The following is a 27,595-nucleotide window of genomic DNA, read 5'->3' as shown; positions in this document are numbered from 1 at the left end:
TCTCCCCTGTCTATTCACTGTTCAGCCTTACCTCACCATGCATATGCCCAGACTTGCCCTTCTTAAAGCCTGTGTAATACCATAATTAAACAGCACAACAGGAGATGCAAGACACCTCTTTCCTTGTTTAATGTGCTTTGTTTTGTGATTTGTTTTGTGCTAATACATCTTGCTTTTTAAAAAACACACCTTTGACATAGACTGACTGATTGGGTGCATGTAATGAGTAAAGTCAAAGTACCAATGAATCTAATGTCCTGAGGCGATTCAAAGTGCCACATTCGGAAGAGTTCACAATTAAACTCAATCATCCTGTGATATTCGCAGAATGGGGTGTTTTCCTGGCTGACACACCTACAGGGGTTTCATTGCATCAATGCCTTTTGTCATAGATAAACATGGGAGATGAAATGTTGTCTGTGTCTTCTGTGGTCTTCTGAGGGATAGGGAATTCTACCTCCAACCAGTAGCGGTGCGTGGGTAAAATCACTGGGGAAGCCAAGCCCCCTCCATATTACAACCTATGTGTTGTKATAATTGCATTGTCAAATAGCCCTTAGACAGCCTGGAGGTGTGTTGGGTCATCGTCCTGAAAAACAAATGATAGTCCCACGAAGCGCAAATCATGGCGGATGGTGTATCGCTGCAGAATGCTGTGGTAGCCATGCTGGTTAAGTGTGCCTTGAATTCTAAATAAATCACAGACAGTGTCACCAGAAAAGCACCCCCACACCATCACACCTCCTCCATGCTTCACCGTGGGAACCACACATGCGGGATTATCCTCTCACCTACTCTGCGTCTCACAAAGACACAGTGGTTGAAACCAAAAATCTAAAATTTGGACTCATCAGACCAAAGGACAGATTTCCACCGGTCTAATGTCCATTGCTCGTGTTTCTTGGCCCATGCAAGTCTCTTCTTCTTATTGTTGTCCTTTAGCAGTGGTTTCTTTGCAATAATTCTACCATGAAGGCCTGATTCACGCAGTCTCCTCTGAACAGTTGATGTTGAGATGTGTCTGTTACTTGAACTCTGTGAAGCATTTATTTGGGCTGCAATCTGAGGCGCAGTTGACTCTAATGAACTTATCCTCTGCAGCAGAGGTAACTCTGGGTCTTCCTTTCCTGTGGCGGTCCTCATGAGAGCCAGTTTCCTCATRGCGCTTGATGGTATTTATGGCTGCACTTGAAATTTTCTGGATTGACTGACCTTCATGTCTTGAAGTAATGATGGACTGTCGTTTCTCTTTGCTTATTTGAGCTGTTCATGCCATAATATGGACTTTGTCTTTTACCAAATAGGGCTATCTTCTGTATACCACCTCTACCTTGTCACAACACAACTGATTGGCTCAAACACATTAAGATGGAAAGACATTTCACAAATTAACTTTTAACAAGACACACCTGTTAATTGAAATGCATTCCAGGTGATTACCTCATGAAGCTGCTTGAGAGAACGCCAAGCGTGTGCAAAGCTGTCATCAAGGTAAAGGGTGGCTACTTTGAAGAATCTCAAATATAAAATATATTTTGATTTCTTTAACACTTTTTTGGTGACTACATGATTCCATATGTGTTATTTCATAGTTTTGATGTCTTTACTATTATTCTACAATGTAGAAAATAGTAAAAATTAAGAAAAACCCTGGAATGAGTAGGTGTGCCCAAACCTTTGACTGGTACTGTACACTACCGTTCAAAAGTTTGGGATCACTTAGAAATGTCCTTGTTTTTGAAAGAAAATAACATATTTTGTCCATTAAAATAACATAAAATTGATCAGAAATACAGTGTAGACATTGGTAATGTTGTAAATTACTATTGTAGCTGGAAACGGCAGATTTTTAATGGAATATCTACATAGGCGTCCAGAGGCCCATTATCAGCAACCATCACTCCTGTGTTCCAATGGCACGTCGTGTTAGCTAATCCAGGTTTAGCATTTTAAAAGACTAATTGATCATTAGAAAACCCTTTTGCAATTATATTAGCACAGCTGAAAACTGTTGTTCCGGTTAAAGAAGCAATAAAACTGGCCTTTTTTAGACTAGTTGAGTATCTGGAGCATCAGCATTTTTGGGTTCGATTACAGGCTCAAAATGGCCAGAAACAAATAAYTTTCTTCTGAAACTCATCAGTCTATTCTTGTTCTGAGAAATTAAGGCTATTCCATGCGAGAAATTGCCAAGAAACTAAAGATATCGTACAACGCTGTGTACTACTCCCTTCACAGAACASAGCAAACTGTCTCTAACCAGAATAGAAAGAGGAGTGGGAGGCCCCGGTGCACAACTGAACAAGAGGAGAAGTACATTAGAGTGTCTAGTTTGAGAAACAGACGCCTCACAAGTCCTCAACTGGCAGCTTCATTAAATAGTACCCGCAAAACACCAGTCTCAACGTCAACAGTGAAAAGRCGACTCCGGGATGCTGGCCTTCTTAGCAGAGTTCCTCTGTCCAATGTCTGTGTTCTTTTGCCCATCTTAATCTTTTATTTTCATTGGCCAGTCTGAGATATGGCTTTTTCTTTGCAACTCTGCAAAAAAGCAATATCTGTAGAGTAGTTTCTACGAAAACCATATTGGTGCTCGTATAGAACACAGTGTTGATTTACATGTTTCAACATTCTCTTATACACCAAATGTCCCTTAATGTAATCCAAGGGATTTCCATCAGTTTTCAAAAATGTATTTGACAGAGAGGAACCAACATTCACTAAAAAGTTATTAAATTCACATGAAATAACATCGGTGTCACTATAGGTCTTATTTCGAACAGTAAATTTAGATGGAATAGTTCTACTGTAGATGCTTTTTCTTAAACAGTTGATTGAAGATTTTCCAAGATGACTTCATATTATTTAAGGATTCTTGGAATTTGTTAGTAAAATATATTTTTGGGGATATCCAAAGTAGGTGAGTAAATTTGTTCTTCTAATTTTTGTAATTTGCAGAATTCAAGGGACAGGGATTTTTAATAGAGAATTTTTTGAGARCGGTTGTAAACCAAGGTTCCCAGAACCCTTCTGCGGCTCTCTTATGTGGTTTAACTACGGGAAAGCAGTGGTGAAATACAGAATTGAAAGATGTGAGAAAAGTCTGGGAAGCAGACTCTACATCGACTTGATTATAAACATTTCCCCATGAAATATCATCAAAGCGCTCACAATTACTTTTGTTAAATGTTCTACATTTAATGCTACTAATCATCCTAATGTGTTCATTTCCAGCTGCCAAAGAGAAGTCATACCCTATTCCCTACATGGTCCACTACTTTTGACCAGTGAATAACTATTTCCTTAACCCATGATGACTGTAGGCAATCTATTCTATGCAAATCTATCCGATGCAAATAAAACAAGTGTACTGATTCATAAACCTTGTAATAGCATATTCTTTAATCGGAGGTGGTCACACTTTTGGGAAAAACAGAATAGGCTGATACATCCATCAATTACATGTTAAATGCAAAGTTTATTGCAAAGCTGTGTGTATCATTTCCCCCTGCCACACCCACTAGCGGCCTACTGATACTGTTTGTGTGTTGTTGTGTGTGCGTTTTGCTGCGTTCAAAACAACTGGGAACTCGGAACTGGGAACTCGGAAACCTCCGATTTAGGACTTCAGTGCGTTCAAAACAACTGGGAACTCGTAAAAAACGAGCTCCAACTGGGAAAATCGATTTGAATGGTCATCCACCTCGGAATTCCAACCCGGGAACTCGGACCTCTTTCTCGAGCTCCAACTTTCCGACCTGAAGATCACTGACGTCATGATTTGACTTCGCATTTTTCCGAGTTCCCAGTTGTTTTGAACGCGGCATATGTGATGAGGAAAAATGTTAGATATCCATGGTWATGATGACGTCTTCTCCCTTGCTTTCATTTGAGGAAACCCCGTGGCCTCAAAGYCCGCCTCTTCCCCCGCGCTATCATCCTATTGCTTCTTGTTTTTAACAGTGTTGGTTGATCCGTCTCAAAGACGGGTTCTCATTGGGCTATCGTTTTGTTGGACACGCCCTTTGGTCAGGTTTGGTTGAAGGCATAGATTATTTCCCTGCCCGAAGATTTTCGTAAGGTATTTGCTCGGAGTGGCAGATTGGAACCAGGTAAAGGTTGGGAAATATATTAACATTTTTTTTTCTTTAAATCTTGGAAATTAATTTGTAGGTTATTACATTTAACATGAAGTTCGATTGTTCCAATTTTGTAAGGAAATGTAAACTGTCTATGGATAGTTAGTATACGATGTCGTTTGGTCGCCAGTGCAGTGGTGCTTCATAAAAATGATTCATTCGGTCTCGCGCGGGTTAGTCAAGCAAGCTAGTTAGCATTAGCTTGTCAGGGCAAAACAACACACTTGCTTGTAAAGGAGATAGCAGCAGTTGTAACGGCTAGGATGTTAACTCTTGAACAAGTCTTTTGAGTTACAACATATCAGTCCTCCAACCATTAACTGTCTAATGTTAGCTAGCCAAGTGGTGAATGCATTTTTATATCTTTTTTATTTAACTAGGTAAGTCAGTTAGGAAAACATTCTTATTTTACAATGACGGCCTACCCCGGACAAACCCTCCCCTAAACCGGACGACGCTGGGCCAATTGTGCGCCGCCCAAAAGGACTCCCGATGACGGCCGGTTGTGATACAGCCCGGGATTGAACCAGGGTCTGTAGTGACGCCCCTAGTACTGAGATGCAGTGCCTTAGACTGCTGCGCCCCTCGGGAACTAACCTTAGCAACTAATTCGAAGAGTATGTTACTTTAGCTAACTAGCAGAAAAGTTAAGGTATATCCAAAGATATTTAGAACTAACCCAAGATGGTTCACCTGTGTCGTTTTCAATGGGAGGAAATTAAGCATAGTGGAGAGAACAGGCAAGGAGGTGGGCAGAGCCAAGCAGGAGTTAGTGAAATCCTTTTGGCACGTTCTAGTATGCCTATTTCCTTTAGGGAATGCCTTCTCTGTCTGTTTAGTGTGTTTGTGCCCTTGCACGCCTTGTAAACACAATATTTTGAAACCAGCAAAACATTATCTACATAACTTAGTGCAGTCTATTCGTAACACTGCCGGCCACTGATCTTCCTCTCCTCACCATATTTGTTGTGGAGTGGAAATTCCTACCAGATGCTTCAGATTTATACATCCGGTGAGACATCTGGCTCCATGTTCATTATGGTATAATCAGAGATATTAGAGAATGAAGGAGATAAGAATCCCATTGGGAAATGTATGGAGAAACGTATAATGCCCCACCCAGTAGACTGTCGACCAATGGTGTCATGGTGCATCACGCGGGTGCTAAACTAATTGTTGCGCGAAACCTTCCCATTTTCCTCGAAAGTACATAATGTGATGATTCCAAATCTATACAATATTATAGAGAGCCAGTTAATTCTCACATCTCTGAAAAGATTTGCAATGTTGTACTTGTTAATGAAATTCATGCTAATGTTGGGTTTTTGAGCTAGCGCCCAATTGACTCCTTGAATGAGAGCTCAGAATCGTCCAGATAGCACCGTGCGGCCCATTGACGACTCATGGGCAACGTACACAATGGGCATTAGTAGAATTTAAATGGCGTTTCCCATCTCCTCAAAAGTATCTCTGGTGTGTAGTTATCTGGCTAGCCTCGGTTGCAGATAGCTATCTAACGTTAACTAGCTAAGTGTCAGCATACGTTTTCAAAAGCAGTAATGTTACTGTAGTATTGGGGATCCGGGAAGGGTACACATTGTCTGGCTAGGTAGTGCTATTTCACTGAACTGGGTCACTCAATGTGACTGAGTTGACTGATGCTGGGAGTGAAAGCTGTGTGCAGTCAATGTTAGCTGGCGTAAGAGGTGTCAAGCCAAGGCAGTTTGGTATCCCAGCTAGCTAATGTTATCTTAACAAGTTATTGAATTGATTTATTTTTGTTACAGGTGAACTAACAGGAGTTACGTTGACTAGCTAGCCAACCAAACGGCCATACAAGGTGCTCATGCATTGACCATCCTAAACAATCAACAAATTTTCTTCCTCAGGTGTCTGGATAACATACCTGTACCTCCACCCACCTGCCCAAAGATTATAACTATCGTTATACACGATCTGTCCCCACACCGTTGTCCCCTTCTCACATCTTCGGACTTTCTTTGAAACTGCAAGTGACAGTTTGAACATACGATAACTCATAAACATGGATAAAACGGAGCTGATTCAAAAAGCCAAGCTGGCGGAGCAGGCGGAGCGTTACGACGACATGGCTTCGTCCATGAAGGAGGTAACGGAGAAGGGTGCAGAGCTGTCATGCGAGGAGAGGAACCTTCTCTCGGTCGCCTACAAGAACGTTGTCGGGGCCCGGAGGTCTGCATGGCGGGTCATCTCCGCCATCGAGCAGAAGACAGAAGGCAGTGACAAGAAGCTTCAGATGGTCAAGGAGTACCGGGAGAAGGTGGAGACAGAGTTACGAGACATCTGCAACGATGTATTGGTGAGTTAATGTATTTCTTCTAGCCAGTATGGGCATGCATGGCTTTGAGAGAGCAACATTTGATTTACCTCGTTCACCTTCTCTGCTGTAAATTGAGGACAGATACTCGGTGACGACAGCAATAAACCAGCTCTGAGCCTGTAGGCTCAGCACAAGCAACAAACGGGGTCACTTGTGTTATAAAAAGCCTCTTGATTGATAGAATCACCAACACACTATGTTTCTGTGAGGCTGAGGGCGGCACCAACTTGGATAGATGGTAGCCTAACACAAAAGGATTCATACAATTACCAATGGGCTCTTGATTTGAGATACTGAAAAGCAAAAGAAGCTGTCATCCATTCCTTTTCTTGGGGAATAAATGGTGATTCGGTTGACTGAGTAGTGGTATCCCCCTCTCTGTATGAAAATCATCTATTTACTTGTAGTGCACAATGGCGCTGTCATAAGTCCCTCATTCATGGACTTTGACATTGCAATGCTTCTATTTGTGTGACGTTTATCTGAAACTATGCAGAAAGGCTGCCCCAATTGATTCTGAGCCACAGTGGTGAAGTGGCATGATCTCCCCTTTCCACTGCTGCGCCCATTCAATAATGTGTCGTAAGGCAGGCAGCACCTCTTTCCTTCCTCTTTAAATTTCACTGAATAGTTTATTCAGACATTCTGAGTCAAAGGCTATGGCAAATGTTCACGTAAGGGGCTCTACTTTTACTTGGCAGACTTGTGTGGTTTAGTTTGATTGTCTGCTTGAGTTTGATATGCCAGATCAATAAGGCAGAGCAGCAGCCAGTGAACTGGGTCTCCAGTGGAGATGTTACAGCATCTAGATTTGTTGACGTGTAAAACAAAAAAATATATTTGAGTTGGACCTGTGCTACTGATAATATTGGCAAATGACTGACAGCGCTGCAATAATTCTGTTACTACTACATTTTGAGAATGTGTGCCCCCACCCCATCTTTTTTTCAATCCAAGGCCATTTTATTTTTGCTTTTGTACAGGATGGTTGTTTCATGCATTTCCTGTGGAACTGAACTAATTTTAAGCACACACCTTCCTTCCCATGGGAACACTATTTTGGGGATCAACTGTAAATTTGTAAGTTTGACTGTCATGGGCTGGTCATATCCCCCAACCCTATCTGGTGGATCCTGTGGCCTTTGCTGCCCCTCAGTTCTTTGTTCAACAGAAGGCCATGGTTGCATCTGAAATGGCAGCCCGTAGGGCCCTGGTCTAAAGTAGTGCACTATATATGGAATAGGGTGCCATTTGAGACGCATAACGTGTGTTAGCTGGAAGTTACCTGACCTGTTTGCTCCCAGTGTCCCATCTACTGCCATTATGGGAAAGTGTATTGTTGCACCTGGCTGTAGGGTTTGAGTAGGTGTGGCCATGGTGAAAGACAGCACCTGTAATCTCTCACAGATTACATGTCACAGCCCGAGTGTTCATCCACTTTAACAAATACTGCTGCTTGACATCCAAATTGTACAGAGGCTATGGGCTAAATGTCAAACAAGGCTAATTTACGCTTAATTCCACACTGCGCTTGCCAGTATCACTTGTGTTTATTTATTTTAAGTGTCGGCCCTCGACTCAGAGCTTCTTTGGCGTTTTTGACATACTCGCCCAATGCTTAAAACCGAGATTTAGTTTCTCATTGGTTGTTCATGACCTTCCCGTGGGCTCACTGTATTCAGCTTTAATGTAGTACTCTATTCTCTAGTGTTAACTACTCAACCAGCACAATAACCGTCTGTGTCTAAAGAATGTATGTAGCCGCCCTACTCTAAATAGGGCAGCGATATTAGTGCTGTTGGCAGATTAAGATGTTTCCGCGACGTCTAGCTGTATTGTTCAGTTTATCCCTCCGAACAGTGAGGTGTCCTCCACATCAGGTTCTGCGTCCCTAATGGCACCCTATCCCCTATATAGTGCACTACTTTTGACCAGGGCCCTATGGGGAATATGTCGTTTGGAACGCAGACCTGGACCTCAAAGGAAAGGGGATGGATCGGTTYTAAAAGCCAGGCTAGTTTGATTCAGAACCTAATGCACATCCTTGACACTGAGGAAGAGTGGTTTCCTGTCAAAAGGGGGGCTTGTGTGGCAGTGACTTCATTCAACAGGCTGTGTCTGAAACATTTAACATATAACAAGGTAGACAGGCACACGAGTCCTGAGCACATGTGGCTTTTACAGTTGTCCAGACACACTTATTGTACATTAGCTAGATGTTTGGTGATGGAGGAAAAGCTCACATACATTGTGTATCTTGTAGATCAGGCTTAGATCAATCACTCTGGTGGATTAAAGCCGATCACTAGTAATCCAGATGGGTCCATCCTCTACTCAACACCCTTTGATCTGGTCTGTGATGGTGTCTGGGTGTTCATCGACGCAAGCCAAGCTCTCGTCCACACAGACCCTGAACTTAACCTACACACATGGCGTGCAGAGCCATGATCAAGTGGGTGACACTCAGGGCACAAGCCATGCATACACTCCTCCCCACCGAGGCCTGTCCAATAGCCTCATATGGTTAAGTGGAACTCTCCTTTAAAAATAAACTACACATATGGCATTATCCTGCTGTCACTTCCTGTATAGGAAGTTGTGACCCTGATAGACGGATGTTCATTGAGGGTGTGCTGGTGTGGCAGGCTCAGCACTGAGCTAGCGCGCACACTGAGCCACATCTGGGTGCTCTAATTCTGCACTGGCCATCTGTTAAAGCGCCCTGCTTTACGGGGCCCCTCTGGGCCAGTGTGCCCAACACTCTACACTGGGCCCCTCTGGGCCAGTGCCCTCTACATGGGGCCCCTCTGGGCTAGTGCCCTACACTCTTCAGTGGCCCTCTGTCTTGATTATTGTAGGTCATTTGTGTAACCTACGGTAAGCTTATGAACTTACAAACTCAACCAATGTTTATGATTTTATTTAACCTTTATTTTACTAGGCAAGCTAGTTAACTTCTCTAGGATAGGGGGTGACATTTTCACTTTTGGATGAATTGGTGCCAAAATTGAACAGCCTCCTACTCTGTCCTAGATCATAATATATGCATATTATTATTACTATTGGATAGAAAACACTCTGAAATTTCTAAAACTGTTTGAATTATATCTGTGAGTAAAACAGAACTCATATGGCAGGCAAACTTCCAAACAGGAAGTAAAAATCTGAAATGGGTCGATCTGAAAGTCAACGCCTATTCAAATCTCCTATATTTATGGATCTGTATGCACTTCATACGCCTTCCACTAGATGTCGACAGGCAGTAGAACGTGGAATGAAGCGTCTAGCATGATGTGGGGCCGGATGAGAGCTATTGGAGTGCGTGGTCAGGCAGATTGTCAGTTCCTGGCCACGCACTCTCGGCATGTGATGTCCTTGTTTGCCATGAGTCATATAGACATGAAGAAATGCTCCGTTTGGGACGTTATTGGATATATATGAGAAAAATATCCTGAAGATTGATTCTCAACTGAGTTTGACCAGTTTATTCGACTTTTAATATTACTTTTTGAAGTTTTCGTTCATTGCGCTAATGTGTATGGACACGTGTATTACACATGTTAGCCAAAGTTGCTAATTCGACAAGTAATGKACATTATAAAACAAAACAACGATTTATTGTGGAACTAGGATTCCTGGCACTGCATTCTGATGAAARATCATCAAAGGTAAGGGAATATTTATGATGTAATTTCATGTTTCTGTTGACTCCAACATGGCGGAGAATGGCTGAGCGCCGTCTCAGATTATTGTGTGCTTTTTACTAAAGTAATTTTTTWAAATCTAACACAGCGGTTGCATTAAGAACCAGTGTATCTTTAATTATATGTTAAACATGTATCTTTCATCAAAGTTTATGATGAGTATTTCTGTATTTCACGTAGCTCTCTGTAATTACTCTGGCTATTTTGGATGCATTTCTGAACGTGGCGCCAATGTAAAACCACGATTTGTGGCTATAAATATGCACATTATCGAACAAAACATAAATGTATTGTATAACATGATGTCATATGAKTGTCATCTGATGAAGATGTTCAAAGGTTAGTGATTAATTTTATCTCTATTTGTGGGTTTTGTGAAAGCTATCTTTGCTGTGAAAAAATGGCTGTGTTTTTTTGGATATGGTGGTGAGCTAACATAAATATATGTTGTGTTTACGCTGTAAAACATTTTTAAAAATCGGACATGTTGGCTGGATTCACAAGATGTTTATCTTTCATTTGCTGTATTGGACTTGTGATTTTCATGATATTATATTATTTACCTGTGGCGCTATGCTAGGCTATGCTAGTCAGCGTTTCTGATGACAATGATCCCGGATCCGGGATGGGTGGTTCAGAGAGGTTATTAACCTGTCTAGGACTGGGGTTCCGCTAGCGCCAAATTCAATCAACAGAAATCTCATAATTCGATTTTCTCAAACCATACAAGTGTTAGACAGCATTTTAAAGATAMAATTCTTGTTAATCCAACCACAGTGTCCGATTTCAAAAAAAGCTTTTCGGCTAAAGCAGAACATATCATTATGTTAGGTCAGCAACTAGTCACAGAAAGCATACAGCGATTTTCCAACCAAAGAGGCATTACAAAAAGCAGAAATATTGATAAAATTAATCACTAACCTTTGATATTCTTCATCAGATGACACTCACGGGATGACATGTTACACAATACATGTATGTTTTGTTAGATCAAGTTCACATTTATATCCAAAAACCTCAGTTTACATTTGGCTTTACCTCCAAAACATCCAGTGAATTTGCACAGAGCCACATCAAATCACAGAAATACTCATAATAAACATTAATAAAAGATACACGTGTTATTCACAGATTTAAAGATATACTTCTCCTTAATGCAACCGCTGTGTCAGATTTCCCAAAAACTTGATGGAAAAAGCAAACCATGCAATAATCTGAGTACGGCGCTCAGAGACCAACACAACCCAAGAAGATATCCGCCATGTTGGAGTCAACATAAGTCAGAAATAGCATTATAAATATTCACTTTGATGATCTTCGTTAGAATGCACTCCCAGGAATCCCAGTTCCACAAATGTTTGATTTGTTCCATAAAGTCCATTTATGTCCAAATTCCTCCTTGTTGTTCGCGCGTTCAGTACACAATCTAAACTCACGGCGCGCGGGCAGGTCCATGCAAAAGTTCAGACAAAGTCATATTACAGTCCGTAGAAACATGTCAAACGAAGTATAGAATCAATCTTTAGGATGTTTTTAACATAAATCTTCAATAATGTTCCAACCGGAGAATTCCTTTGTCTGTAGAAAAGCTATGGAACAGAGCTCGCTCTCACGTGAAAGAGCGTCACGAGCTCAAAGCATTCTGCCAGACCTCTGACTCATTCCCCTCTCATTCGGCCCCACTTCACAGTAGAAGCATCAGACATGGTTCTAAAGACTGACATCTAGTGGAAGCATTAGGAAGTGCAACATGACCCATATCCCACTATCTTCAGTAGGGAATGAGTTGAAAAACGACCAACCTCAGATTTCCCACTTCCTGGTTGGATTTTTTCTCAGGTTTTTGCCTGCCATATGAGTTCTGTTATACTCASASAYMWYWYWMAMASWKTTWKARAMWYYWSWGTKTTYTMTMYMMAWMTMYWMWWAWWATRYRYATATWWKMRMMWSGGACTGAGTAGCAGGCAGTTTACTCTGGGCACGCTTTTCATCCAAACGTGAAAATGCTGCCCCCTATCCATAACAAGTTAAGAACATTCTTATTTACAATGACGGCCTTCCCCGGCCAAACCCTAMCCCGGACGACGCTGGGCCAATTGTGCGCCACCCTATGGGACTCCCAATCACGGCAGTTGTGATAGTCTGGAATCGAACCAGGGTCTGTAGTGACCGYCTCTAGCACTGCGATGCAGTGCCTAAGACTGCTGTGCCACTCGGGTGATGGATAACTATACAGAATGATTACAGCTGCTGATATACTGGAGTCTCAGTATTATTGTGTATGGTACTGATAACCTTCTTTACCATATAGGCCTACTCCTCTTGTGATCATCGTGCATGCTGATCGTGCATGCTGTTCGTTGGATCTGACCACCATGGATAGTAGGGCTGGGATTTGCCGGGGACCTCACAATTTGATCTCACTGCGATTCGATAATGCGATTGAATTGCAATTAGATTTTACAAACATATTGCTTACTATATGTCTGCTGCAGAGATACAAGAGCCATATAAAAATGTGCTGAACCTGTTGACTCATCTGCCTCCCTGCTCCGTTATCAGCTACGTTAACTTGGTTGTTGACCCACATTGTTAACTTCCCTATCTTAGTACAGAAATGTCACACTTTATTCTATCTACAAATACCTAGGTGTCTGGTTAGACTGTAAACTCTCCTTCCAGACTCACATTAAGCATCTCCAATCCAAATCTAGAATCGGCATCCTATTTCGCAACAAAGCATCCTTCACTCATGCTGTCAAACATACCCTCATAAAACTGACTATCCTACCAATCCTTGACTTCGGCGATGTCATTTACAAAATAGCCTCCAACACTCTACTCAACAAATTGGATGCAGTCTATCACAGTGCCATCCGTTTCGTCACCAAAGCCCCATATACTACCCACCACTGCGACTTGTATGCTCTCGTTGGCTGGCCCTCGCTTCATATTCGTCGCCAAACCCACTGGCTCCAGGTCAAGTCTTTGCTAGGTAAAGCCCCGCCTTATCTCAGCTCACTGGTCACCATAGCAGCACGCGCTCCAACAGGTATATTTCACTGGTCACCCCCAAAGCCAATTCTTCTTTAAGCACCAGCTGTCAGAGCAGCTCACAGATCATGATACTTGTATATAGCCCATCCAACTACCTCATCCCCATACTGTWATTTTTTTGCTCCTTTGCACCCCAGTATCTCTACTTGCACATCACTCCAGTGTTTAATTGCTAAATTGTAATTATTTCGCCACTGGCCTTACCTCCCTTATCTTACTTCATTTGCACACACTGTATATAGACATTTTCTCTTGTGTTATTGATTGTATGTTTGTTTATTCCATGTAACTCTGTGTTTGTCACACTGCTTTGCTTTCTTGGCCAGGTCGCAGTTGTAAATGAAGTTGTTCTCAACTAGCCGACCTGGTTAAATAATGGTGAAATAAACAAATCTTACCTCCCGTCAGTAACAGTTTATGGTGTAAATAATATACAGACAAGCTTTCATGTTTAATTTAAGCAACGTTTATTGTACCTGTCAATGTTATGGATGAGCACGTTGTTTGTTTGGTTGTGTTCCTCTCCATCTCTGTTGCTTCCGGGTATGCTGGGCTGGGATAAGGACCAGAGCTATGGTAATCGGGCTGGCTTTGTTGTTCCTGTCCCGACTGGSTCGTTCATGTGAATGAGCATATTGGAAGACTCCATGTCAGTAGGGATGGGATTTTGTAAATGTGTTATATTGGTTTATTGTATCATGAGAAACGTGTTGCAATGTATATAATTAATTATGTTTAGCTGAGTGGAAAATGTAGGCTTTGATGAAGGTAATTGCTTAATTAATTAGTGCTGGGTATGTTCTGATGGGAGGGGCTTCCCCTACAAAAGCAGTCTCTCAGTTCAGGGGTGGAACCGTTTTGGTTTGAGCTGTTGTGGCAGCATTGTTTTTTAAGCTGTCCCCTTAATGTATACTTTGGATGGCAGTACTGTTTTTCTTCTGGATTCACTATGTAAATAAACACCCTTGCACAGAAGTACTTTTGTGGCTCCACCATCTTTTTATTTGATAGAGGTTAGGTTTTTCAGTTTAGCCTTCTGGCCTACTCTACGTGACAAGCCAGTAAGGAATTTTTGATAAGGTTGGAACCAAAGTGCTGTTCACTGTTTCCAGGTGACCCTAATTAATGTTTCTTTCTTCATGTAGCTAGCTAACTTATAAGAAATCCCACTATGTCCTCCGACRAACCCTCAAACAGGCAAAGTGTCAATACAGAACTAAGATTGAATYGTACTCCACCGGCTCCGACGCTCGTCGGATGTGGCAGGGCTTGCAAACTATAAGACTACAAAAGGAATCACAGCCGCRTGCTGTCCAGTGACAAACCTACCTGACGAGCTACGAGGCAAGCAACACTGAAGCATTCATGAGATCCCCAGCTGTTCTGGACTACTGTGTGATCACGCTCTCCGCAGCCAATGTAAGACCTTTTTAAACAGGTCAACATTCAAGGCCGCAGGGCCAGACGGATTACCAGGACGTGTACTCCGAGCATTCGCTGATCAACTGGCAAGTGTCTTCACTGACATTTTCAACCTCTCCCTGTCCGAGTCCATAATACCAACATGTTTCAAGCAGACCACCATAGTCCCTGTACCCAAGAACACTAAGGTAACCTGCCTAAATGACTACCGACCCGTAGCACTCACATCTGTAGCCATGAAGTGCTTTGAAAGGCTGGTTATGGCTCACATCAACACCATTATCCCAGAAACACTAGACCCACTCCAATTTGCATACCGCCCCGACAGATCCACAAATGATGCAGGTTCTATTGCACTCCACACTGCCCTTTCTCACCTGGACAAAAGGAACATCTATGTGAGAATGCTATTCATTGACTACACCTCAGTGTTCAACACCATAGTGCCCTCAAAGCTCATCATTAAGCTAAGGACCCTGGGACTAAACACCTCCCTCTGCAACTGGATCCTGGACTTTCTGATGGGCTGTCCCCAGGTGGTAAGGGTAGGTAACAACACATCCGCCATGCTGATCTTCAACACGGGGGCCCCTCGGTTGCGGGCTCAGTCCCCTCCTGTACTCCCTGTTCACTCATGACTGCATGGCCAGGCACGACTCCAACACCACGTTTGCAGATGACACAACAGTTGTGGGCCTGCTCACCGACGAGGCAGCCTATAGGGAGGTGGTCAGAGACCTGGCCGTGTGGTGCCAGGACAACAACCTCTCCCTCAGCGTGATCAAAACAAAGGAGATGATTGTGGACTACAGGAAAAGGACTGAGCATTCCCCTAACAAACTAACATGCTCCAAGCACGCCAAGACCGGTGTGAAGAGGGAATGACGACAACCTATTCCCCCCTCAGGAGACTGAAAAGATTTGGCATGGGTCCTCAGACACTCAAAAGGTTCTACAGCTGGACCATCGAGCATCCTGACTGGTTGTATCACCGCCTGGTATGGCAAGTGCTCAGCCTCCTACCGCAAGGCACTACAGAGGGTAGTGCGTCCTGCCCAGTACCACACTGGTGCTAAGCTTCCTGCAATCCAGGACCTCTATACCAGGCGGTGTCAGGAAGGTCCTAAAAATTGTAAAAGACTCCAGTCACCCTAGTCATAGACTGTTCTCTCTGCTTCCGCACGGCAAGCAGTACCGGAGCGCCAAGTCTAGGTCCAAGAGACTTCTAAACAGCTTTTACCACCAAGCTATAAGACTGCTGAACATCTAATCAAATGGCTACACCCAGGACTATTTGCATTGCCCCCCCCCCCCCTTGTTAACGCTGCTGCTATCTTTATCTATGCATAGTCACTTTAATAACTCATCTACAGGTTTGATTTACAGGCTCAAAATGCCAGAAACGACCTTTTTTTCCTGAAACTCATCAGTCTATTCTTGTTCTGAGAAATGAAGGTATTCCTGCGAGAAATTGCCAAGAAACTGAGATTCATACAGCGCTGTGTACTACTCTTCACAGAACACGCGCAAATTGTTCTAACCAGAATAGAAAGAGTGGGAGCCCCGGTGACAACTGAACAAGAGGACAAGCACATGTGTCAAGTTTGAGAAAACGAATGCCTCACAAGTCCTCAACTGGCAGCTTCATTAAATTAGTACCCGCAAAACACCAGTCTCAAACTCAACGGTAATGGGAAACTGCTGGATGCTGGCTTTGGGGCAGAGTTCCTCTGTCCAGTGCTGTTTTGCCCATCTTAATCTTTTATTTTTATTTACAGTTTGAGTGGCGTTTTCTTTGCAACTCTGTCTAGAAGGCAGAACTCCTGAACATCTAATGAATGGCTACCCAAACTACAACTGCTCAAAAAAATAAAGGAACACTTAAACAACACAATGTAACTCCAAGTCAATCACACTTCTGTGAAATCAAACTGTCCACTTAGGAAGCAACACTGATTGACAATAAATTTCACATGCTGTTGTGCAAATGGAATAGACAAAAGGTGGAAATTATAGGCAATTAGCAAGACACCCAAATAAAGGAGTGTTCTGCAGGTGGTGACCACAGATCACTTCTCAGTTCCTATGCTTCCTGGCTGATGTTTTGGTCACTTTGAAATGCTGGCGGTGCTTCACTCTAGTGTAGCATGAGACGGAGTCTACAACCCACACAAGTGCTCAGGTAGTGCGCTCATCAGGATGGCACATCAATGCGAGCTGTGGAAAGTTGCTGTGCTGGTGCAGTGTGTCAGAGCATGGAGGCGCTAGCCTACGCAGGAACGGCAGAGTAGATCGGAGCAGTGGACACGGAGGCACGAGGAGAGGGCAACAACCCATCAGCAGGACCGCTACCTCCGCTTTGTGCAGGAGGAGCACTGCCAGAGCCTGCAAAATGACTTCCAGTAGCCACAAATGTGCATGTGTCTGCTCAAACGGTCAGAAACAGACTCCATGAGGTGGTATAAGGCCCACGTCCACAGGTGGGGGTTGCGCTTACAGCCCAGCACCGTGCAGGACGTTGGCATTTGCCAGAAGAACACCAAGATTGCAAATTCGCCACTGGGCCCTGTGCTCTTCACAGATAAAGCAGGTTCACACTGAGCACATGAGCACATGTGACAGACGTGACAGAGTCTGGAGACGCAGTGGAGAATGTTCTGCTGCCTGCAACATCCTCCAGCATGACCGGTTTGGCGGTGGTCAGTCATGGTGTGGGGTGCATTTCTTTGTGGGCCGCACAGCCCTCCATGTGCTCGCCAGAGGTAGCCTGACTGCCATTAGCTACCGAGATGAGATCCTCAGACCCCTTGTGAGACCATATGCTGACATATGCACATTTGTGCCTGCTGGAGTTCATTTTGCAGGGCTCTGGCAGTGCACCTCCTTGCACAAAGGCGGAGGTAGCGGTCCAGCTGCTGGGTTGTTGCCCTTCTACGGCCTCCTCCACGTCTCCTGATGTACTGGCCTGTCTCCTGTAGTGCCTCCATGCTCTGGACACTACGCTGACCGACACAGCAAACCTTTTTGCCACAGTCGCATTGATGTGCCATCCTGGATGAACTGCACTACCTGAGCCACTTGTGTGGTTGTAGACTCCGTCTCATGCTACCACTAAGTGAGAGCACCGCCAGCATTCAAAAGTGACCAAAACATCAGCCAGGAAGCATAGGAACTGAGAAGTGGTCTGTGGTCACCACCTGCAGAGTCACTCCTTTTTTGGGGGTGTCTTGCTAATTGCTATAATTTCCACTTTTGTCTATTCCATTTGCACAACAGCATGTGAAATTTATTGTCAATCAGTGTTGCTTCTAAGTGGACAGTTTGATTTCATAGAAGTGTATTGACTTGAGTTACATTGTTGTTGTAAGTGTTCCCTTTATTTTTTTGAGCAGTGTATTTGCATTGCCCCCCTTCTTTTACCCTGCTGCTACTCTGTTTATCTATGCATCGTCAATTTTTAATAACTCTACCTACATGTACATATTACCTTGACTAACCCCACACATTGACTCTGTACCGGTACCCCCTGTATATAGCCTCGCTACTGTTATTTTATTGTTGCTACTTAGTTTATTTTCTTAGCAGGGTGTTGCTAAATAAAAATGATCAAACAGTAGTTTGCATATAGTAAGACACCACACAATAGTGTAGTTATAGAATGCTTATGGAAAGCAGCATGTCACCAACATTGTGTCCATCTGACCATGCAAAGTGAACGTCAACAAAGTGCTTGTGACTGTGGTTGAGCAACTGCTCTCTCCTTGAGTGACGGGGCATGGCTTTGTGTGGTTAGTGGCATGCAGGATTGAGGCCGAGCGATGACTCAAGTAGGAAACAGAGTAAACTATAACTGACATACACGCCGGAGTTGCGTATCACATTTAACAAACCAAACATCGAAATACATTTTTAAAGAAGGTAAAGTAAACTCAAACTGGTCCCTGCATCAGTGTGTGTGGTAAAATAGCCCCAGTGGCTAGCTTTTTGTGGTGCAGAGGGAAAGACAGTGCTAGCCTACGGTTAGGGTTCATGGCAGGGCCCAGCTCTTTTGCTGTCTGTCTTTTTTAAATGGCTGTCTAAAATGGCATCCTATAGTGCACTACCCATAGGGCCCTTGTTTAAAAGTAGTGCACTATATAGGGTACCATTTGGTACGCATACTGAATGTCTGAGCACATGTTGTGAGGCGACAAGGTTGCTGCCGACGACAGGTGGAGAAAAGGGATCTTCTGTCCTGATTCCCATCCTCCCACTAGGGATGACCCAAATGGCACATTCTCTACATAGTGCACTACTTTTGACCAGAGTCCTATAGGTCCTGACCAAATGTGGTGCACTAAATGGGAAATGAGGTGTCATTTGGAACTCTGCCTTCATCCTCTATGGGTGAGAAGTTGTCTATATAATTCAATAAGTCTTGACCCTTCATGTTCGTTTTGAGGGATCTACAAGTATGCTCTTCACTATAACTGTCATGCTGGATTATGAGGTTTTTATTTTTCCTGGTAAAATGGTCAGCGGTACTAAATCATGCCTTGAGCCTGTGAGGAGAGGGACCTCTGCTTCACTGGTCTGCTAGCCTGCTACTAACACCCACACACTGCTGTGGCTGCTGAGGATACAGGAGTGCCCCTTTCTCCATGTTGGTGGTGATGCCACGCAGAGGAAGTGGTGGCTGGTCCAGCCCTGTTCCTGGGTTGGCTGCTCGGCTGAAACGTGTGTTTAAGCAAGTGACTTCTCAGAACAAGCAGCARTTAAGCTGCACTCTCCCCTCTGGCTGTCCATATCTATAGCAGTATTATGTCATCTCACTGAACAGTTGGTAGGGCAGAGTATAGTTGCCTGTAAGTGCGTCTCACTCAGGTTGTCGTCAGCCCATGCCGAGCTGATAATCGGGTATTAGGGAGCCAGCATGAACGGCAGCTTGTGGATGGTATCACCTTCACTCAAGCCTTCCACTGGGTTATCTCTATGCCTCAGCATCTTTCACTGAGTTATCCGGGTTCAGGTCAGTGCTCCCTCTGGACCCAGATTAAACTGCCTTTGTATTTCCTCCCTCCTTCCTTTGGGCTGAACAGTGGCCTCTCCATGTGGAACTACTGACCTCCGCAGGGAGCAGGCAACTGGTTAGCTGTTACCATACCACACATGTAGTCTTAGAGCCAGCGTTTGTGCTGCCATGCCAACTCCCTGTCACTCATTGCCATGTGAAACAAGTTTGACGTGCCAATGACGGCAATGGAGGAGACAAGGACACAAACTGATGTGGGACCRGGCTACCTGTCACACGTGGTCTCTAGGCAGGACACGTGGTCTCTAGGCAGGACTATTGTCTTCGGCTGTTAGCAGCTTGCCCTTAAAAGGAAGTGGAGAGGCGTTTGGCTCACACAGGAAGCTGGCTGTAGAGTGCTCATTGTTTCGTACCGGTGTTATGTGAATGCCACCACAACCTGTTTTTGTGTTACACCCACAACAAATTGAGGCAACGGTGAAGCCATCGAGTACAGCTTGGATGACTGATGGGGATCGAAAGTGAGATGCCCCTTTTTGCAACTGAAGTTAAGGCCTGCCACTGTAGATGCTCTGATTTTCACGCCTCAACTAATCGAATGATGCATCAAAGTAAAGTTACTACATCCTGTTTTTTTGTTGTTGCACAAAACCCCCATTTTCCATTGTGTTTTTGTGCGAGACAGCCAGGCATGCAGATTAGGGTGTTTTTAATGAGATGGAATCAAGCCAAATGAAGGAGTCATCACATTTTTATGGGTGTCACAAAAAATATCTAGCTAGTTGTGATAAGATGCATCCCATATGACACCCCTATAAAGTAGTGCATAGGGTGCCATTTAGGACGCAMACATACAATTCGTAAAATTTAAATKAACTCTCCTTCCTGTCTGTTTTCTCCCCCAGGGGCTGCTGAGCAAATATTTGATTGAAAATGCCCCTAATGCGGAGAGCAAAGTGTTCTATTTGAAGATGAAGGGAGACTACTACAGATACCTGGCTGAGGTGGCCTCTGGAGACGACAAGAAGGGTAAGTGGGTCTCCAGTTTACGTCCCATAGTGCATTACTTTGGACCAGGACCCATGACCCAAATGGCCCCATATTCCCTATAAGGTGCACTACAGTCATATGGGTTTTGGTCAAAAGTAGTGCACTATATTGGGAATAGGGTGTAATTTGGGACTCAGATCTAGTCTCTCAGGAGTTCTTGGGCTGCTGGCTCCAACTGGCCTTGCTGTCTCTCCCTATATTAGTACCAGTCAAAAGTTTGGACACCTACTCAAGTGTTTTTCTTTATTTTTACTATTTTCTACATCGTACTATTTTCTACACCAAGGCAAAGTAGCCACCCTTTGCCTTGATGACAGCTTTGCACATTCTTGGCATTCTCTCAACCAGCTTCACCTGGAATGCTTTTCCAATAGTCTTGAAGGTGTTCCCACATGCTGAGCACTTGTTGGCTGCTTTTCCTTCACTCTGCCGTCCAACTCATCCCAAACTATCTCAATTGGGTTGAGGTCAGGTCATCTGATGCAGCACTCCACTATCCTTCTCCTTGGTCAAATAGCCATTACACAGCCTGGAGGTGTGTTGGGGCATTGTCCTGTAGAAAAACAAATGAGTGTGCAAAGCTGTCATCAAGGCAAAGGGTGGGCTATATTTGACGAATATAAAGTATATTTTGATTTGTTTTTAACACTTTTTGGTTACTACATTCCGTATGTCTATTTCATAGTTTTGACATCTTCACTAATATTCTACAATGTATTCTTAATTCTTATTTAATGTGCAATGGTTGTATTATTTTTAGATATGTCATCCCCGACAGGATGCCGTTAATTTTGAGTCCTGGAAGGAATTATTTTATAAAGACGAAGTATTTGGTGGTTATTTAGCAATATTTTGTAGGCTACCAAGCAATGTTTCATCAAATTTTTCTGCACTAAGCACATTTTCGGGGACGTCTGCACGCACTTTAGAAATTCTCTGCGTCTTCTGCCACGTGTTTACTGTGACCATTAAGGCTATACCTGCTTTTAAGTTAGTTAGAACAGTGGCCAAGTAGACTACTGTGGCTATTTTGATCGTAATGTAGGCCTATAAGTGGCCTACCAGCTGTTTTATCATTCAGCCTACAGTAGCAGCCAATGTGTGGTTTTCAATGTAGGCCTACGTTCATGAGACTTAAAAAAAACATGTAGGGATTTACATTAACCTTTTTTTTTTTCACTTGTCCTTCAGACAAGCTGACTGAAAATGTTGTTTGATTCAAGAAACCACTTTACAAAATGAATTATTATTCCCATGCCATTATTTCAGCGACTCAGACAAATTATGCTACCCTCTGCCTATTGCTGAGGGGTTGGGTTAAATGCGGAAGGTACATTTCTGTTGAATGCATTGTTGTACAGCTGACAAGGTATCTCCCTTTCCCTTATTGGCTACTTATCTTATTCAAGCCTGTCTCAAAATACAGCACTGACCCTTTAAGACCTAAAAAAAAACTCTTTACCTGACTTGCTTTCCAAAGATGGCTAGAAATGCATGTTTTGTGCTCTTGTAGGAAGCAACCCCTCCCCCATTGCTGACGAGAAATTAGCTGTAACTGTGCTAATAACTCACTAACAAAGAATATGAACAAATGTGGTTACATTCAGCTCTCGCTTTGATCTCAAAACAAGCGCAACTAGCAAATGTTCTGKGTGTCTGGAGCTCCATCCAGACCTCTCGCTCCAGGGGATGCAAGCTTGTTGGTTTAATGCAGGCTGAGTGAGTTTGGGCTGTGAACGTGGTGATGGGTATATGAATGTTCCCTCCCTGCTGCTGCGAGGTTCTTTCCCTCCCTCATCCCTCTCCCATGTCTCCCTATCTCATCCATCCACGTTTACCTTCCCCCCCTCCATACTTCTCTCCCCTCCCTCTCTCTTTTCCTCCTGCCATGCCCCCCTCCCCCCCAGTGAGAGCCCTATCTGCCAGCCACCTCCTCCCTGGCAAGCCTCAGCCACTGAACACGAGACTACACAGAATTACTGTCATGGTTTCCCCTTACAGCACCGCCCCAACTGAGGAGGTTTGAGCAGAGGAGGGAGGATGTTGAAATGTAGGCCTCGTTAGTTAGTAGCCTAACGCTTGCTGGCTTATTTTGGCAGCCAGGCCAGGGACTTTGCAACTTGATCCACATGTATCATACCCGGGGATTATTTGTTACATTGTTGTTCTTAGAAAATGCCATGTTAATATTCAAATCAAAATCAGATTTTATTTGTCACATGCTTGGTAAACAACCAAATTTCCCTGCTATTCTACACCTAACTTACAGGCCCTTCCATTTGTTATAGAGAAATAATAGAGTAAARCGCATTAATAATAAACAATGACTAACAATAACTTGGTACTGCTACCCTGTGTGTGTATATAGCCGAGTCGATGTGCAGGGGTACAAGATAATTTGAGGTAGGTGTGTACATATAACTTGGAATAAAGTGACTGATAATACGCAGTAGCAGCAGCATGTGGTTAGTGCAAAAAGGGTCAATGCAGATAAATAGATAGTCCAGGTAGCTATTTGGTTAACTATTTTACAGTCTTATGGCTTTGGGGTAGAAGCTGTTCAGGGTCCTGTTGGTTCCAGACTTGGTGCTGTGCGGTAATAGACAGAACAGTCTATGACGGGTGGCTGGGGTCTGGCAATTATTTTTTGACAGCGCCCGGTATAAAAGTCCTGGATGGCAGGGAGCTCGGCCCCAGTAATGTACTGGTCCATACGCACTATTCTCTGAAGCGCCTTGTGGTCGGATGCCAAGCAGTTGACATACCAAGCATTAATGCAGCCAGTCAAGGTGCTCTTGATAGTGCAGCTGTATAACTTTGAGGATCTGAGGGCCCGTGCCAAATCTTTTCAGCCTACTGAGGGGTAAGGGGCGTTGTCGTGCCCTCTTCACAACTGTGTTGGTGTGTGTGGACCATTGTAGATAATTAGTGATGTGGACACTGAGGAAGCTCTCAACTTGCTCCGTCTATGTGAATGGAGGCGTGCTCAGCCCTCTGTTTCCTGTAGTCCACGATCCGCGACTTTGTCTTGCTGATGTTGAAGGAGAGGTTGTTGTCCTGGCACAACACTGCCAGGTCTCTGACCTCCCTATATAGGCTATCTCGTTGTTGGTTATCAGGCCTACCACCGTCCTGTCGGCGGCAAACTTAATGTAGCTCCGGTGCTCAACAAAGGATATTTATAAGCCCATTACCTCATGTAGCCTAGCTTTCAGGACCGCTTACAGTGGCCAGACCAGGGAAAGGAAAGTGACCCCATTTGCAGCAATGATGGATAGGCCTACCTAGAGGAGTAATATTTTATATTTAAAATGTGTAATGAAAGACTGGGTCTGTCCCAAATGGCACCCTATTCCCTTTATAGAGCACTACYTTTGACCCTATGGGCCTTGAAGAGTAGTGTACTATATAAGGAATAGGGTGCCATTTGGGACGTAAAGCTCCAACTCTAAAACATTGTCTATCTCAATGGTTCCTCCCCTTCCCACAGAGACGATATCCAACTCTCAAGACTCCTACCAGGAGGCGTTTGACATCAGCAAGAAGGAGATGCAGCCCACACATCCCATCCGCCTGGGCCTGGCCCTCAACTTCTCCGTTTTCTTCTACGAGATCCTCAACTCTCCAGAGAAGGCCTGCTCACTGGCCAAACAGGTAGGGATGATGAGACAACACAGCAGCCCACATAAACGGCACCAGATCCCCTATATAGTGCTTTCTTTTGAGACAGGGCCTATGGGGCTTTGGTCAAAGTAGTGGACTATATAGGGAATAGGGTGAGATTATGGGGTGCACTATATACACTGAGTGTACAAAACATTAAGAACACCTGCTCTTTCCATGATATAGACTGACCAGGTGAATCCAGGTGAAAGCTATGATCCCTTATTGATGTCACTAGTTAAATCACTTCAATCAGTGTAGATGAAGTTGAGGAGGCTGGTTACATTTTTTTCAAGCCTTGAGACAATTACAACATGGCTTGTATGTGTGCCATTCAGAGGGTGAATTGTCAAGACAAACGTGTTAAAAAAAAAATGTGCCTTTTGAACTGGTTATGGTAGTAGGTTTGAATATGTCAAGAACTGCAACAYTGCTGGGTTTTTCACGCTCAACAGTTTCCTGTGTGTATCAAGCATGGTCTAGCACCTAAAATACATCCAGCCAACTTGATACAACTGTGGAGTCAACATGGGCCGGCATCCCTGTGGAACGCTTTCCACACCTTTGTAGAGTCCATCCGGGAGAATGGGGAGGGGGGCTGCAACTCAATCTAAGAAAGGTGTTCTTAATGTTTTGTTTACTCAGTGTACACACACACACACACACACACACAGCTGCATTGTGCCATCTCTCTCCTGTCTATCTCTATCTTTGCCTCATCTCCCTGTTTATATGCATATCAACCATTTGTTATTTGTGTGTTCGCAGGCCTTCGACGATGCCATCGCCGAGCTCGACACGCTGAGCGAAGACTCGTACAAAGACAGTACCCTCATCATGCAGTTGCTTAGAGACAACCTCACAGTAAGTATCCTCTGACCACCCCCCACCGAGCCACGCGATTGGTCGCTTCATCAACACATCCCACACATACCATACACCCACAGGCACTGTGACTGCAACCCAGTCTAGTGTATGTGCATCTCATTTCAGTATTTTAAACACACACAATGCATTCGGAAAGTATTCAGACCCCTTCACGTTTTCCACATTTTGTTACGTTACAGCCATATTCTAAAATGGATGACATTTTTCTCCTCAATTTACACACAATACCCCATAATGACAAAGCGAAAACATATTTTTCAGACCCTTTGCTATGAGACTAGAAATTTAGCTCAGGGTGCAGCCTGTTTCCATTGATCATTCTTGATGTTTCTACAACTTGGAGTCCACCTGTGGTAACTTCAATTGGTTGGACATGATTTGGAAAAGCACACACATGTCTATGTAAGGTCCCACAGTTGACGGTGCATGTCAGAGCAAAAACCAAGCCGAGAGGTCGAAGGAATTGTCCGTTGAGCTCCGAAACAGGATTGTGTTGAGGCACAGATCTGGGGAAGGGTGACAAAACATTTCTGCAGCATTGAAGGTCCCCAAGAACCCAGAGGCCTCCATTCTTAAATAGAAGTTTCGAGCCACCAAGACTCTTCCTAGAGCTGGTCATCCGGCCAAACTTGGCAATCGGGGGAGAAGGGCCTTAGTCAGGGAGGTGACCAAGATCTCGATGGTCACTCTAGATCTCTGTCAGAGTTCCTCTGTGGAGATGGGAGAWCCTTCCAGAAGGACAACCATTTCTGCAGCACTCCACCAATCAGGCCTTTATGATAGTGGCCAGACGGAAGCCACTCCTCCAGTAAAAGGCACATGACAGCCCGCTTGGAGTTTGCCAGAAGGCACCTAAAGGACTCTGACCGTGAGAAACAAGATTCTCTGGTCTGATGAAACCAAGATTGAACTCTTTGGCCTGAATGCCAAGTGTTACGTCTGGAGGAAACCTGGCACCATCCCTACTGTGAATCATGGTGGTGGCAGCATCATGCTGTGTTTTTTTTTTTTTTTTTCTGTCGGGACTGAGAGACTAGTCAGGATCGAGCAAAAGATGAATGGAGCAAATTACAGCGAGATCCTTGATACTTATGTACATGTCATATTTATTTTTAAGAAATTGGAGAAAAACCTATTTTTGTTTTGTTATTATGGGGTATTGTGATGGAGAGAAAAAACTACTTTTAGTCAATTTCAGAAATGGCTGTAACAACAGTTGGAAAAAGTGAAGGGGTCTGAATGCTTTTCGAATGCACTGTTTACCATTTAGCAGACACTTGATTCCAAAGTGATTTACGGTACAGTCAGTACATTTTGTCTGACTTCACTCCAGCAGGGTCTTGGATATCTGAGATGCTTATTGTCAGTTTAATGGTATTTTGTCTTGTGTGTTTCAGCTATGGACGTCTGACAATGCAGCAGATGAGCCAGAGTCTGGAGATGGAGGAGAGAACTGAGATGCTCCCTGTCAACCCTCGCCAAGAAATACAACAAAAAAAATGAGGAAAACAATCATTTTTACACCTTCATTCCTTATTGTTCCACTTGAAATTATTCTAGTAATGAATGCCCGTTGTACAATGGAGCTGCAGTGTGTGTGTGTGGGACATTGATCATTTTAGTTTTCACCACGACTCTGCTTTTTGGTATGAAGAAAAGCTCAATTAAGTAAATAATATTATCGCCATTCCTCAGTTTGCTTGTCCCCGCCTTCCTAATGTGCAGTTTCTGCTTTAGAAAAATATTCGCTTCACTTTAACAACTGTCTGTTCAACATGACAATATAGGATGTGTGTGTGTCCAGAAAGATCGGTTTTCTGAATTTTGAAAGGCCATTTGCAAACGGCAAGTATCGTGCAGCCTGGGCATATGCTGGGGAGGGAAAGGTATCCTAGTTATATTATTCACCTCAATGTGTTACTTTGTAGCATGTCTGACAATAAAAAGTTGGTACTTTAAGACAAAAAAAAGAATGTGGAATGACAATAGAATAAATACATGCATGCCCCTTTAATTTGGTTTCAATGTACACTGGAATGGGAATCAATATTGCATACAGAAAGTCCCGTTTTTGTTCAGTACTTTTCTTTGCAGGTTTGTGCACATGTCAGAGGGTGTTTGGTTTGTCCAGTGATTGTCATTAGAGATTGAGACCACTAGTGTTTTTGCTAATCATTGATTGTAGGCCCCAAACCTTTGTGAGAATGTTTAATGCCCTGATGTTATGTAACACCTATGTAACATCAATAAAAATGACATTTTGTAAACCATAATTTGTGAGCAGACAGTGTTTATGAACCAG

The 27,595-nt window shown here is 43.7% G+C and overlaps 1 protein-coding gene across 4 annotated transcripts; it reads left to right on the top strand.

Moving 5' to 3' along the window:
- The first annotated feature begins 4,020 nt into the window (after positions 1–4,020).
- On the top strand, positions 4,021–27,288 carry LOC111954322 (14-3-3 protein zeta). Of its 4 annotated transcripts, none has more exons than XM_023973960.2 (6): positions 4,021–4,112; positions 5,927–6,477; positions 20,598–20,721; positions 24,233–24,396; positions 25,174–25,269; positions 26,691–27,288. In XM_023973960.2, exons 2-6 carry the CDS (start codon positions 6,184–6,186, stop codon positions 26,748–26,750), a joined length of 738 nt encoding a protein of 245 aa, XP_023829728.1. In that variant the 5' UTR covers positions 4,021–4,112; positions 5,927–6,183; the 3' UTR covers positions 26,751–27,288. The 4 variants fall into 4 exon arrangements, with proteins under 4 accessions (XP_023829728.1, XP_023829727.1, XP_023829726.1 ...); XM_023973959.2 differs by having other exon boundaries at positions 4,029–4,112; positions 6,029–6,477; XM_023973958.2 differs by having other exon boundaries at positions 4,031–4,118; positions 6,029–6,477.
- The last annotated feature ends 307 nt before the right edge of the window (positions 27,289–27,595 follow it).

The sequence above is a fragment of the Salvelinus sp. IW2-2015 genome, linkage group LG28 (genome assembly GCF_002910315.2).
Source record: "Salvelinus sp. IW2-2015 linkage group LG28, ASM291031v2, whole genome shotgun sequence".
Lineage (NCBI taxonomy): Eukaryota > Metazoa > Chordata > Actinopteri > Salmoniformes > Salmonidae > Salvelinus > Salvelinus sp. IW2-2015.
The sequence above is the reverse complement of the archived record's forward strand: the minus strand, read 5'-3'. Positions and strand labels throughout refer to the sequence as shown.

Excerpts from the sequence above, each read along its gene's own strand:
- LOC111954322 (XM_023973960.2), top strand. The coding sequence starts at position 6,184 with ATGGATAAAACGGAGCTGATTCAAAAAGCCAAGCTGGCGGAGCAGGCG. Across the intron at positions 20,722-24,232 it reads CTCTGGAGACGACAAGAAGG|AGACGATATCCAACTCTCAA; the intron begins GTAAGTGGGTCT and ends CCCTTCCCACAG. Across the intron at positions 24,397-25,173 it reads CCTGCTCACTGGCCAAACAG|GCCTTCGACGATGCCATCGC; the intron begins GTAGGGATGATG and ends GTGTGTTCGCAG.